General features: G+C 38.2%; 2 protein-coding genes across 4 annotated transcripts in view; one reads left to right on the top strand and one right to left on the bottom strand.

The window, feature by feature from the left end:
• Positions 1–6,704, top strand: part of cdc42ep4b (CDC42 effector protein (Rho GTPase binding) 4b) — a 42,799-nt gene extending 36,095 nt beyond the window's left edge. Inside the window, exon 2 of the mRNA XM_003199641.7 lies at positions 2,632–6,704. Coding sequence (XP_003199689.1) covers positions 2,827–3,837 — 1,011 coding nt within the window. The 5' untranslated portion in view covers positions 2,632–2,826 and the 3' untranslated portion in view covers positions 3,838–6,704. The remainder of the gene's footprint in view (positions 1–2,631) is intronic.
• A 282-nt stretch (positions 6,705–6,986) lies between these two features.
• si:ch211-152f22.4 overlaps positions 6,987–12,500 on the bottom strand; it is a 6,596-nt gene continuing 1,082 nt past the window's right edge. The window contains exons 1-4 of one of the 3 annotated variants that reach the window (XM_073918817.1): positions 12,414–12,500; positions 12,162–12,272; positions 10,442–10,534; positions 6,987–10,354 (exon numbers count right to left, since the gene is read on the bottom strand). The exon at positions 12,414–12,500 is cut by the window's right edge and continues 61 nt beyond it. In XM_073918817.1, the coding sequence (XP_073774918.1) occupies positions 9,021–10,354; positions 10,442–10,534; positions 12,162–12,272; positions 12,414–12,462 (1,587 nt within the window). In that variant the 5' untranslated portion in view covers positions 12,463–12,500 and the 3' untranslated portion in view covers positions 6,987–9,020. The remainder of the gene's footprint in view (positions 10,355–10,441; positions 10,535–12,161; positions 12,273–12,413) is intronic. The other 2 variants (XM_073918818.1, XM_073918819.1) reach the window with 2 other exon arrangements.

The following is a 12,500-nucleotide window of genomic DNA, read 5'->3' as shown; positions in this document are numbered from 1 at the left end:
TTCTTTGACTCAAGTGGAGAGCTTATCGTTTATCAAACCCTCTTCTGTTCTCTCACAGCTACAGTCGCTCAATGGGCTTTTGTTGTCAGAGATGCAAATGTTTTGGTGGGGTGACGTGTCTTTGGAATATTGTTGCCTGGATCTCATTCATCCAGATGGCATGCACGCAAACCCGGGGGTGGTTATGAAGTCATGTTGAAAAACATGGAGAATTGTGAACAAATTGTCTAGACTGCCATTTGTACGTAGCTGTTTCCATCCTTGTTTTGAAGCAATCTGGCAATATTTTTTAAGGATTCTGTTTGTTGTCTTTGATCACAGTTGGTTTCAGCAAGTGATGCGTCTTAAGTCTTTTGTTTTCTGTTGGTGGTCATTTTAGGCTAATGGGCCCACTGTGTGTAAAGAAGCAGATAATCAGATTAGTAGGCCATAAATCACAGCGACCAGCTGGGGATCAGAAAGTTCACAGTGAACCCAAAGAGCACTTGAATTATGTTGTCAAGTCGTTTTCTCTCTCCTTTTTAGGCTTTTTTTAATAACGTCTACAGTGACATTACAATAGGATGATACATCATACAACCATCATTAGTCTTCCAAGACCTGCAATATGCTGCTGTATAAGAAAAGAGAAAAGAGACTAAAAACTAAATGAAAAGGGTGGTTTCAAATAGAATATGGCAAATTGATTGTCTTTGATATTGTAATTGTTATTATTGATAAAAAAACACACACATGTACAGTAGCAGTAGTCAACCTTTGTGGACCAAAACCTTTCATCAAAGTTATCCTAAAACTATTCAACACTGGGTGTCTGCAGGGTCTTAAAAAGCATTAAAAGTTAATCAATCAATTATAATAAAATGAAGGCCCTTAAAAGGGATTTAAATGTCTTAATCATGGTTTTACGAGGTCTTAAATTAAAGTGTTTGACTCCAAAAAAGCATAAATATATTTATTTTCCTCCTAATATTAGCCACGGCGTGGTCAATGCAAGCGACTGGTTCGGGCCAGGGCGCGTCCGGCATCCTCCGTCCGGGTGATGTCACATAATTTACAACAAACGCGGGAAGGTGATGTGATCCTCTCCACTTGTAGCAAAACCATAGCGCAAAACCGATGGCAAAATGGAAAAACGTATGTTTGCGTACTCCTGGAGGGAGAAAGACGAGTTTAAACAGTGGCTGAAGCCTGTCGCTGTAAACAACCACATAATTTATTCTTTCAAGCTTTGTTTCTTCCGAGCTTATCGGAGTTCTGTTGCATTGTTGTGCTCCATTGATTTATATAACTTCAACTGTTTATTAACAACTCTTTATTAGGTTAATGGTTTGATACTGATTAGAAGTTGAAGTGACGATGAGGTTTTAAAATATTCCCAAAAGATCTTTAAAGTCTTAAAGTATTGAAGTTACATTTAGGATTCCTGCATATACCCTGCAACAACATCCATTCTTGCCTTAGGACAATTTTGAAAAACTATTGAAATCCACTTCAAATGTTGACTGCTGTTGATGTTCCTTATAATTTTTTGCTAATACTATATTGGAAGTAGAATCACTAGTCTTTTATTTGCATGCCTAGTCACTTATGAGAAGTAAGGTGCAGTCAAAAGGAGGGTAAAAAATTGCAAGAAACCTGTCTAGTGAAAAGGAAAAAGTACCTTGTCAGCACTGGCTCTGGAAGGAAAATCTCAGGCAGCTGCAGTGGAGTAAAACAGAGAGTAAAGGTCTAGATTTCCTTGTGATATAAGAGTCTGGCGCATACTACAGAGAATTTTGCTCTGGATGGAGCTGAATTTAAAAAGAAATGCAACCTTTTACAGTGCTGTGCTTCCAGGATCCTCTTAGCTCATGGTTATGTAATCACAAAGTGAATGTGGATTTGGAAATAAATAAAGGGGATTTGTGATTGGGATTTGGGACTTGGACCACATTACTGCCCGTTATATGCACTGTATTTTTATTGAGTCTGCTGTTATTGTCTGTTGGTTCTTCAGCATCATTTAGAATACCAATACCCACTTTATCATTAACAGAAAATATTGATCATTTATTTTTTCAAAGTCTTAGGACTTTGTGCAGTTTAATACCAGATTTATCTATTGCTTAATATCGGTTCAAAAGTTCATAGCAAGCTAAGCTGAAAGTGTACAGAGCTTTTGTTTATGTGGTGGTGTGCTGACCACAATGCAAGAGTAAATCTGTCTGTAACAGGAGATCTGTAAATCTACACTCGTGCAACGTGTCACCCTTTCAAGCCCGCATTTCCTCAAAGAACAATATAAAGCTTTGTGACATTTGGGATGAAACGCAATGCCTTTTCAACCCTTTCCACCTCTCAGTTTTTGTGTTATGTAATACTTCAAGTGGCTTTAGTGGTAAAATGCTTCCCCTCTCTTCTTTCTCAAGGCCAAGTTTCCGTTATAATTAAACTGTTTAAAACTAAACTGGACATAAATTTAACAGGTGATGTCATGAGCATCAGCGGTCCAGAGTCTCCAGAAATTCCTACTTGTAATGTTTTCCATCAGCTGACGGTTGGACTGTAGTTCTAAAATGTACTATTAGGCATTAAAAGGCAATTCTTCTAAAATAAAATGACATTCACCATGACTTTCCTCTTCTGTTACAGGTCAGCTTGCAGATGTTGACAGCTGGACGATCCACTTTAAGAACAAAAATGGCCATACAACCTAAATTTTTGGAAGAGTTTTTGTCCTGACCACTGTCCTGGATCTATACCGCCAGTAGAAAGAGTGACCCATCTCTCAACAAGAAAAGACTTCTGTGGTTTAATTTTTCTGTGGACCGTACTTAAGCAATCATCATGCCTATTCTAAAGCAGCTTGTCTCCTCGTCATCCCAGTCAAAGCGGCGCTCACGTGCCGACCTCACTGCAGAGATGATCAGCGCACCTTTGGGAGACTTCCGTCACACAATGCACGTAGGTCGGGGAGGCGACGCATTTGGGGACACCTCTTTTCTTAGTACTCGCTCCGGGGAGCCACCAAAAGAGCCAGAGGTACAGCAGAGCTCGCCTAAACAGAGTCTCCTTTCCCGTACATTCCGAAGCAGCAAACGCTCGCAGTCAGTCAATCGTGACAAGCCTGAGAAATCCAAACTGGCACCTCCAAGTGGCTCGCCGAGTTATGTGAAGAACGCAATCTCACTTCCATATTTGAATGATGAGGACTCGGGACGAGGTACTGGAATGCACCTTCCCAAAAGCGTGTCCTCAAGCCCACTGAAGAAACTTCCAGAAACTGATGTGAAGACATTTGACGGGAAGCCGCTTAATGGAGCAGCGGCTCTTGCTGTGTCAGACTTGGAGTTGGATGAGAAGAATTTCGGTGAGCTGACTGACTTGCGTCCATCGGCTCCTTACACCGGAGGCATGAAGCACGCTGAGTCTATCATGTCCTTCCATATTGACCTGGGTCCTTCAATGCTTGGAGACATCCTGAGTGTGATGGAAAAGAAAGGCTTTGATGATGATGACTTGGGTTTTGAAGAGGGGAAGAGTAGTGAAGGACGTGGATCGCCACCCCAAAGTCCTCCTAATGAGGTGGAAGAGGAGGACCCTCTTCCTCCAACTCGCCCTCCACGCCAAAAGCCGGGCACTAACCCTTACACTCCAGAGCTCCAAACCAGAAACCACCAACACCTCGACAGCTGTTCTGTGTCCAGTTCAGGATCCACAGTGCTGGATGAAAAACCTCACAATCTGATCTATGATGGCAACATGGATAACATCAAGTACAGCGCGCCCAGAGTCCAAGACGACACAGACTTCTCCTATATGGATGAGGACGATGAGGATGAAGAGATTAGGGTGTAAAATGAACCGTATAAAGATGATTGGTCAGTTCAATTGATATATGTAAAGCTCCCGCACTGACATGGAGGACTGACTTTATAATGGAGATCAAAGGGAAAACTTGCGTTTAACCCTTGCTGAATGCTTTTTGAATACAATTCCTAGTTCAGATAAACAAACCCTCTGTTACTTGTAACTTTCACCAGAGCCGCTGCAGCTGTGAGAGGAATGTGCTTGTATGTTTGCATATGCCGAGGCAAGGGGATTCCATTTCAAATGGTAATTACAGTCCCGTGAGCATCATTAATGAATTCCAGTGTTGACCGCTGGGAATGCCAATACAGGAGGTTTGTGTGGAACCAAGCTTCAGATTTTCTCCCATTATCGACGCAGTACTCTGATACAGCTTGTTTATGCCTTTTGGACTCTGACACTACAATCTAATGCCAACAGTCTTAAGTTTCCTCACAGTTGTGGATTCTATCTTTAAGTTGTATCCTATGTTTCTGCTTTGTATACTACAGTGTAAATGATGAAGTGATGAATGGAACGCCAGAAACGTATTTCAGCAGATTGCTTTAGGTCTGGCATGCGCTATTTTTTCCCCCTCTCTTGAGATTTGTTCATGTTTCAGATCTGGACTTTGTCTTACGGTCTGTGTTGTGTGTTTACGAGGATTTCCTGTCAGGTCACATGAAATTCTTCAATCTGGTTGATGGAATACAGAAACCGAAAGCTGTGGTGACGTTGCATTACTTGGCGGAAGAAATTTGAACCAATAATGACTTTTCCGGTTTTGTGTGAATGAGGATTGATCTTAAGAGGGCCGAGAAGTGTGCTATTTGATTATTGTTGTATAGGCTCAGAGATGAAGAGCGTATCTTTTATTCAGGGTCTAGCTTAGTGCCTCGAACTTCAAACCCTTGCTCATCAGCAGAAGTGGCTCTAGAGGGTTTTCATCTCTGAATGACTCTTGTAGGCCTTTGTGTTTCTTTGTTAGGCTTTTTAAGAGAGATCAAAATCCAGTGATGAGCCTGTAAGTTAGTGCTACTCTGTAAGTTAGTGCCATACACTCTCAGAAATAAAGGTGCGCGAGCTGTTACTGGGGTGGTACATTTTCAAAAGATACACATTTGTACCAAAAAGGTACTCAAAGGTATATATTAGTACCTAAAAAGTACAAAAGTGTTTCTATAATAAAAAATGTAGGTACTAGAAAATACTTTTGAGGTACCAATATGGACTCTTTAAGTACAAATGTGTACCTTTTGAAAAGGTACCACCCCAGTGACAGCTCACGCACCTTTATTTCTGAGAGTGTACCATTTTGTAAATGTACTTGATTTGAAATCAACAAGTAAACTTGACCACCTTGCGATGTAAAGCTTTCGCATAACTGTCCTTTATGAAGTGTGTGATTTCTGTGCAACTAGCTACACCAACACTAAATTCCTTCCTGGAACTAAGTAGAATGACATTGGACGGTAATATTGGCTCAACCAATTATAAGACTTTGGAGGCGGGGCATATGTTTGCTCAATGGTACGTGTGTAAATATTTCAAACTTGTTTTTTGGAATTCAGTTTAGTGCCTCAGAAATCACACACTCCACCTTTAGGTCTCGATTGCGAGACTTTCACAAGCTAGCAATAAAAAATATTAGCAGTTAGCTAATTTGCGCTAATACTAGCAAGATGTTTAACACCTTCAAAGATTCTAGTTTACCACATAAAGCATAACAAAGACATTTATTAAAGATCTGGTAACCTAGTGAGTGTTAATTGCAAACCTGTTTCTATCACATTAAGGTTTTGGGGGAGATAATTTAAAAGTGTTCCGCTCTCGATATATGTACATCATGTTCAGTTATTCATTTAATGTATATTTGAGTCTTTTGATTGACATTATGGTTTAGTCAACAGTGTTGGCCCTGTAATCTGACAATATAAGCACACTAAAAGCTGAAGAGAGCACTATTTTGTAGAATTGGTTATATCCATGACTTTATAAAGTTCTCTGTGGCCTTTACCTTCCCTTTGTCGATTTCTATTATGGCTTTGTGTTCATTAACTAAATTATTTCCTTGCTCATTTGTCAGTGTTTTCAATGATTTGTCAATCTGCATGTCTGTACAGAGGAAAAAGTAAGGTACGATAAATATGATTATTAGACAGGAACCAAGACATGTTGTAACACTATGGGGTTTTTCAGAACGGTTTGGAAAAGGGCTTTATTAATGGTGGATGAGAGGCCTTATATCTGGTTGAAATGCTGCATTTATGCTGTTTTGTCTGCTAGTACAGACTGAGGATAATCAAATGTGCCAATTTCTTCGAGCTCCCTTTTGTTGTCATTAATTTGTATGGGTTAAGGAAGTGTATTGGGGATATCATGCTGCATTCTTTTGAAGAAGACCAGATGTCCAGAGCTGGATTTGTGAGACTGAAAGTGAGCTGGAATGCTGGACTGTGATGGATTTTGAGAGAACCAGAGCTCCCTCTACAGTTGTTATATTTTTTCAGTAGTTTTCTTTCAGGCCGTTAATACTTAGTGTCTTTACTTAAGCTGAAAACTGTACCATCTATATATGATGGCATTAAAGGTTACCTTAGTTTCTTTGCTTTATTACTATACGAGCACAGTTGTGTACTCATTTACAGCACCACATCTTCATACAGTTTCTACAGACAATGGTTGACAAAGCACTAAAGCATAGTATAAAAGCTTTTCTTTCATTTCCAGGTATTCCCTTTCAATCTTATTGTTTTTTCATTTAATGTCTGTACCATTCTGTACTGAAATAATATATATAACGACCTGCCTCACTTTCCCTTGCAAAATAATTAACAGTTATATTTTTCAATAAAAGAGAAAGCTGACAAACTTCACTTGAGGGCCTTAATTTGTACCAATGTGCATTACTGTCAATGGAAGCCATCGTCAGGAGTGAAACTAGCATCCCAAACAGGTTGGATCATGTTGTGTTTTTCCAGTGCTGTAGATTTACATGCTTAATAATCATCCTCAGGCTAAATATTACTATATCAAGGTTATTCCAGTATGTGCAGAGTGCACTGATTATGCTGATGGATAAGATCTGACAAATACCACAATCAAATAGTATATTCCAGATAGTACATACTGCGGTGAACCTAAACATAACATTAAAATGGAGATACATGCAGTTTATTAAAAGTAACTAAAACAGTTTATATTATAGTTTTATACACATTGCCCATAGTCAAAATCATGAGACAAGTGCTGTGTATGTTGTGTAACTACTGCCATCTTGTGGTATACATTATATTGCCCATAGTCCAATCTACGATACTAAGAGTTTAGTTATGTTGTGTAACTACTGCCATCGTGTGGGCAGTCCCTATTAGTACAGTTTAGTAAAGCCTTTACAGTCTCTTTTTTTTCATAACCAAAACATTATTATATTATAGGTTTACATTTTATTGCCCGTAGTCAAATTTATTCAAAATCAGAGGTGTCCAAACTCGGTCCTGGAGGGCTGGTGTCCTGCTGAGTTTACCTCCAACTTGCCTCAAGAGCTTGATTATCTGGTTCAGGTGTGTTTGGACACCCCTGGTCAAATGCTTGTGACAAATGCAAAACTACAATGCTAAGAATTTAGATAGCCGAGTAACTACTGCCAACTTGTGGTCAGTCTCTATTAGTACAGCTACAGGTATCAACTTTTAAAAAATTAAATAGTGTGTAAACATCTGGATGTTTGTTATAAGTATAGCTGCATTTTCTTTTTTTTAACTTCTGATCAAACAGCAAAAAAAAGAGCTTAGCCATGAGTGAGTATATCACATAAAATCACATTCACCATCTTGTGCACGTAAATGCAACCAGTACATTTCTATAGTGTACCTAAAGGGAAAGTTCACCCAAAAGTTAATTCAGTTCCTAATTTAATTCTTTAATTCTGGTATAGGCCCTATTGGAATTGCTCTGTTTACTAATATTGTTGTAATTATTAATCTCCTAAATTAATCACATTTTTCAGGGTTCAAACATGCTTGCCCAGAAGTGCCGAAAATGTACGTTTGCTATAGGTTTTGGAAGTGGGCGTGGCAAAAAGCTACATTTCACACACATCCGAAAATTGGCATACACGTCAAATTATACAAAAAAGTTGTGCCGTTTTTGCCTTTTCCAGGCATTGTACTTTAACGAATTTCTCCTAGAGATTTTACCAGATCAACAGCAAAATTGGGTTTTGTCATCTAAAGGCCTTGGCGATGATAAATTGCGAAGATCTAAAGTTTTTGTAAAAGGGCATGTTCGTGGCGGCCTCTCAAACTTTGACGATTGGCCACAAAACAGGAAGTTGTTATAACTCAGGCATACATTGTCCAATCTGCCTCAAAATTCACACATTTGACGGTCTGCAGGGCTCCAGGGCCGGTGTCCTGCAGATTTTAGCTCCAACCCTAATCAAACACACCTGAACGAGCTAATTAAGGGTATACTTGAAACACCAAGGCAGGTGTGTTAAGGCAAGTTGGAGCTAAACCCGGCAGGGACACCGGCCCTCCAGGAACGAGATTGGTGACCCCTGATCTATTATTCGCCGAAGGGTGTGTCTGTAACGGACTGACCTAAGTGCAGTGTTTTGCCATGGAGGAGGAAGTACTTATAACCCAGCCAAGCAATGTCTGATCTGCTTGAAAATTCACAGGTTCGATTAGATTCGTCCTCCGAAGGCATCTACATGCCAGTATTGAGTTAGTCATAGTGCCACCTGCTGACAGAAGGAAGTTTGGCATAAATCAGTGATTTTATCAGATTTTTAAAATATATTAGCTTTATTATTGTCCACTGTTCCGTAATCCTAAGGCCCCTGGGCGGCGATGAGCCCGGGTGCAAGGTCCCTTTCATCGCTGCTTGCAGCTTTAATTTACTTTGTTGTTTCTTCTTTTTCAAAAATAAAGAATAAAATAAATCCATCAATGTGCACTAACAACCAGCATTCTTTAAATTATCTTCTTTAGAATTCAAAGAGATTAAACAATATGGTCATTTTCATTTTTGGGTGAACTATATCTCTTTGATGGCCAACACTAATCACTAGTCACTAATAGCACATATTTCTCAACTCTACATACAGCCCCTTTAAAGTGCACAGCTCCATTTGTTTACATTTTGTGTACATATGACAGTGTGTGTGTGTGTGTGTTGTGTTTTCTTCACAGGTTGCTGTTCAAAAACAGTATCATATTAAGATTTTCTGGCTCTAGACAATTTCTCCTGTTGATAATCTGAGATTCCTTCATCTGGTGCACATTCTCCATAGGGATGACCGTGGAGACCACTGAGAGGTTCTTGCGGGCCACTGATGACAGTTTTCTGAACTCTTCTGGTAGATTCCTCCAGAATTCAAGTGTACTCCCTGAAATATCCTTCATCTCCCAGTAGTTTAGCAGGACCGACTCATCACTTCTAGATTTATGACACACACTTTTAGATTCCCTCATTTGTCTCTTGATTTCTGCTTTGACATCTTCAATGCTGGAGTCCCGCAACACGCTGGTTTTGTACTGAGGGTCCAGCGCTGTGCAAACTCTAAACCAAAGGATTTGGTTGATCTTGCCAATATGATAATCACACTTCTCAGACAGTTTCTGTGCTATTCTGTTTTCCATCATCCCCAGGTTTCTCAGCCTCTCCTGCAGCATTTGGACAACCGGTATAATATTTGAGATGGAGATGAACCCTTGTCTTCCTACTTTCAGTGTGGCTTCCTTCAAAACATCCAACACTTTTACAATTTGATCAACTATTTTTCTTTCATTCTCGTTCAGGCAAAGATCAACTCGTTTGTCCACAAAAACCTCAAAGATGGCTGGCCACTGCTCTAAGATCGTCTTCAGCATGTAAAAGGTAGGAAGCCATTTTAGACCAGAGGACTGAGTCAGTTCTCTTGACTGGAGCTTTAGAGAAATGCGGTGTTTCTGGAGATGCTGTGAAGCCTCGTCACTTTGGTGGAAAAATGCAACTATTTGCTGACATTTCCTAAGCAAAAGTTCCCAATCAGAGAGGGTTTCCCTGACAACTTTATCCAGAGTGAAAGCAAAACAAGGTATGAAGGTCCATTTGCGTATGTTGTTTTGGGCCCTTTTTATGCCGTCAACATTTGTGACCACAAATTGAGTCTTTTCAGTGATGTTCCACTCTTTGGAAATCCTCAAAAGTTGCTCCACAACACTTTCAGCTGTGCTTTTGTGGATTAAATGTGCCGTATCGAGCACATATGATTTCAGTTCCCAGTTTTCATTGATTAGGTGACCGGCCACAGTCAGGTAAAAGGTGTTTTTATTGGAGCTCCACAATTCAGCTGAGAGAACAAGGTTATGTGCTTTATTGACTGAACGCTGTACTTCTACCCGCTTTGTCCTGTAAAAACTCTGAAGTTCACATCGGATACTTGACTGAGATAAAGGGGCTTCTATGTTGACAGAGCTTAAGGGCTGCAGGTCCTTTATAATTATATTCAGAAGTTTCTTGATTCCTGAGCCCAGACCTGAGTGAAATTAAATACATGAGATGTGAACTAAAAGAATATTTTCTTGTATAGTGAAATGAAAAAGGTGAAATTTCACCACGTTACCTTTGTTTGTAGGGAATTCTTGTTGAATATGAGGCTGGGCTTGTTGGTTTGTTTGGACACGTAAAAAAGGCCTGCCATGGAGAAACTTTCTCCCTATAAGAACAGAAAAGATTGATAATTTAATCATTAATTTAATTTAGACATTAATTTATAAGTCCTTATTTTTTAGATACTAGTATTTTTTACATGAAGTACTACTAATACTTATTTATTAGATACTAGTGCATATTTTTTAGATATAGTGCATTTTAAAAAAATATTCTAGTGTTTACTCATTAGACACTACTTCTTTTTTATTAGATACCTGTAATTAATACTAGTACTTATTCATTAGGTACTAGTACTTACTCATTAGATATTACTTATCAAATAGATACTAGTTCTTGTATTTTAGGTACTTGTACTTATTCATCAGATATTACTTATTAAATAGGTACTAGTTCTTAATTTTAGATACTAGTACTTATTCATTAGATATTACTCATTAAATATATACTAGTTATTATTAATTAGATACTAGTACTTATTCGTTAGATACTAGTATGGCAAGCCGTTTAGACATTAATTTATAACCCGTACCTGTTTTCAAGTTACTAGTCCTTATTTTTTAGATACTAGTATCTTTTACATAAGTACAACTAGTCTAGTACTTATTCATTAGATTCTAGTCCCTATTCTGTAGATATAGTGCTTTTTTAAATATACTAGTGTTTACTCATTAGACACTAGTTCTTTTTTATTAGATACTAGTACCTATTAAATAGATACTACACTGAAAAAAAATATTTAATAATGATTCCTTGGATTTACTATTTTTTTTACGTTAAGTGGTTGTAAACAACTTATTTGGGCTGAATTTAAACAAAAAAATTAAGTTGAACATTATTAAATTCAATTTGTTAATTTGCCTTATTCATACTTATTCATTGGGTGCTAGTACTTATTCATTGGTCATGTGTTGTTTTTCAGTTGAAATAAAACTTTTACATGTTTTCCATGCATAAGAAGGCTTTACCAATCAACCTATAAAGTGTTAATTACTGTGAAATGTGAAGAGGTTAATTGCCATATTATGTGCACATAAAGTGTAGTAGGCTGCTACATGAGACAACACATCCTGTTTGTGGCTATGCAGAGAGTTCTGAGAATGACAGGATGTATGAGCTTGTGTATGAGCCGTGTGTGTGCTATGAGGAGACATTTGCCTTAAATGTCAACTGTTAAGAGAAGAAGTTAGATACAGCAAACAACTGTGATATAAAAGGTGTCTCTGAAAGAGAGTTCAGAGTTGAACCTCTGTTGTTACTTTTAGTTTCTTTCCTGCGTGAGCAAATAAAACTTATAATTTTTGACAGATTGACTCCGAACCCATTTTTGAACATGCGCTGGACCCTTTGAAGTCCAACAGTTACTAGTTCTTATTCATTAGATATTACCTATTAAATTGATACTAGTTCTTATTTATTAGAAACTAGTACTTATTCATTAGATACTAGAGCTTATTAATTAGGTAATAGTACTTATTCATTAGATACTAGTACTTATTAATTAGTACTTATTCATGAAATATTACTTATTAAATTAATTTTAGTTCTTATTTATTAGAAACTAGTACTTATTCATTAGATACTAGTGCTCATTAATTAGGTACTAGTACTTAATTATGAAACATTACTTACTCTTATTCAAACATCTTGATTAGTAGTTTCTGGCAACTTACCTCTGTCTGAAGTGTGGTTTCTCTCTGGTTTGTACACACGTGGATACGGAAGCTGCATGAATTTATTGCGGGACAAATGTCCATGTCTGCTGCCTCTGTGGTGATGATCTACTAGAAGTGCACATTTGGAGAAAGAGATCAAACGAAGCTTTGTGATTCTGGCAATGTACATTAGATCAAAGAGAGAGATATACGTATAAATGTTTTTTAAAATATCCTTCTTATATCTCCAGAAACAGATCTGAAACCTACCAAAGTGAACTCTTTTTCTCTTCATGTCTCTGTGCATCCTCGAAGCCATTTCTGACAGGCTGTCAGAGTCTTAAGTTGTTCAGTAGA

The sequence above is a fragment of the Danio rerio genome, chromosome 12, assembly GCF_049306965.1.
Source record: "Danio rerio strain Tuebingen ecotype United States chromosome 12, GRCz12tu, whole genome shotgun sequence".
Classification (NCBI taxonomy): Eukaryota; Metazoa; Chordata; class Actinopteri; order Cypriniformes; family Danionidae; genus Danio; species Danio rerio.
This window is presented reverse-complemented; position numbering and strand designations above follow the sequence as displayed.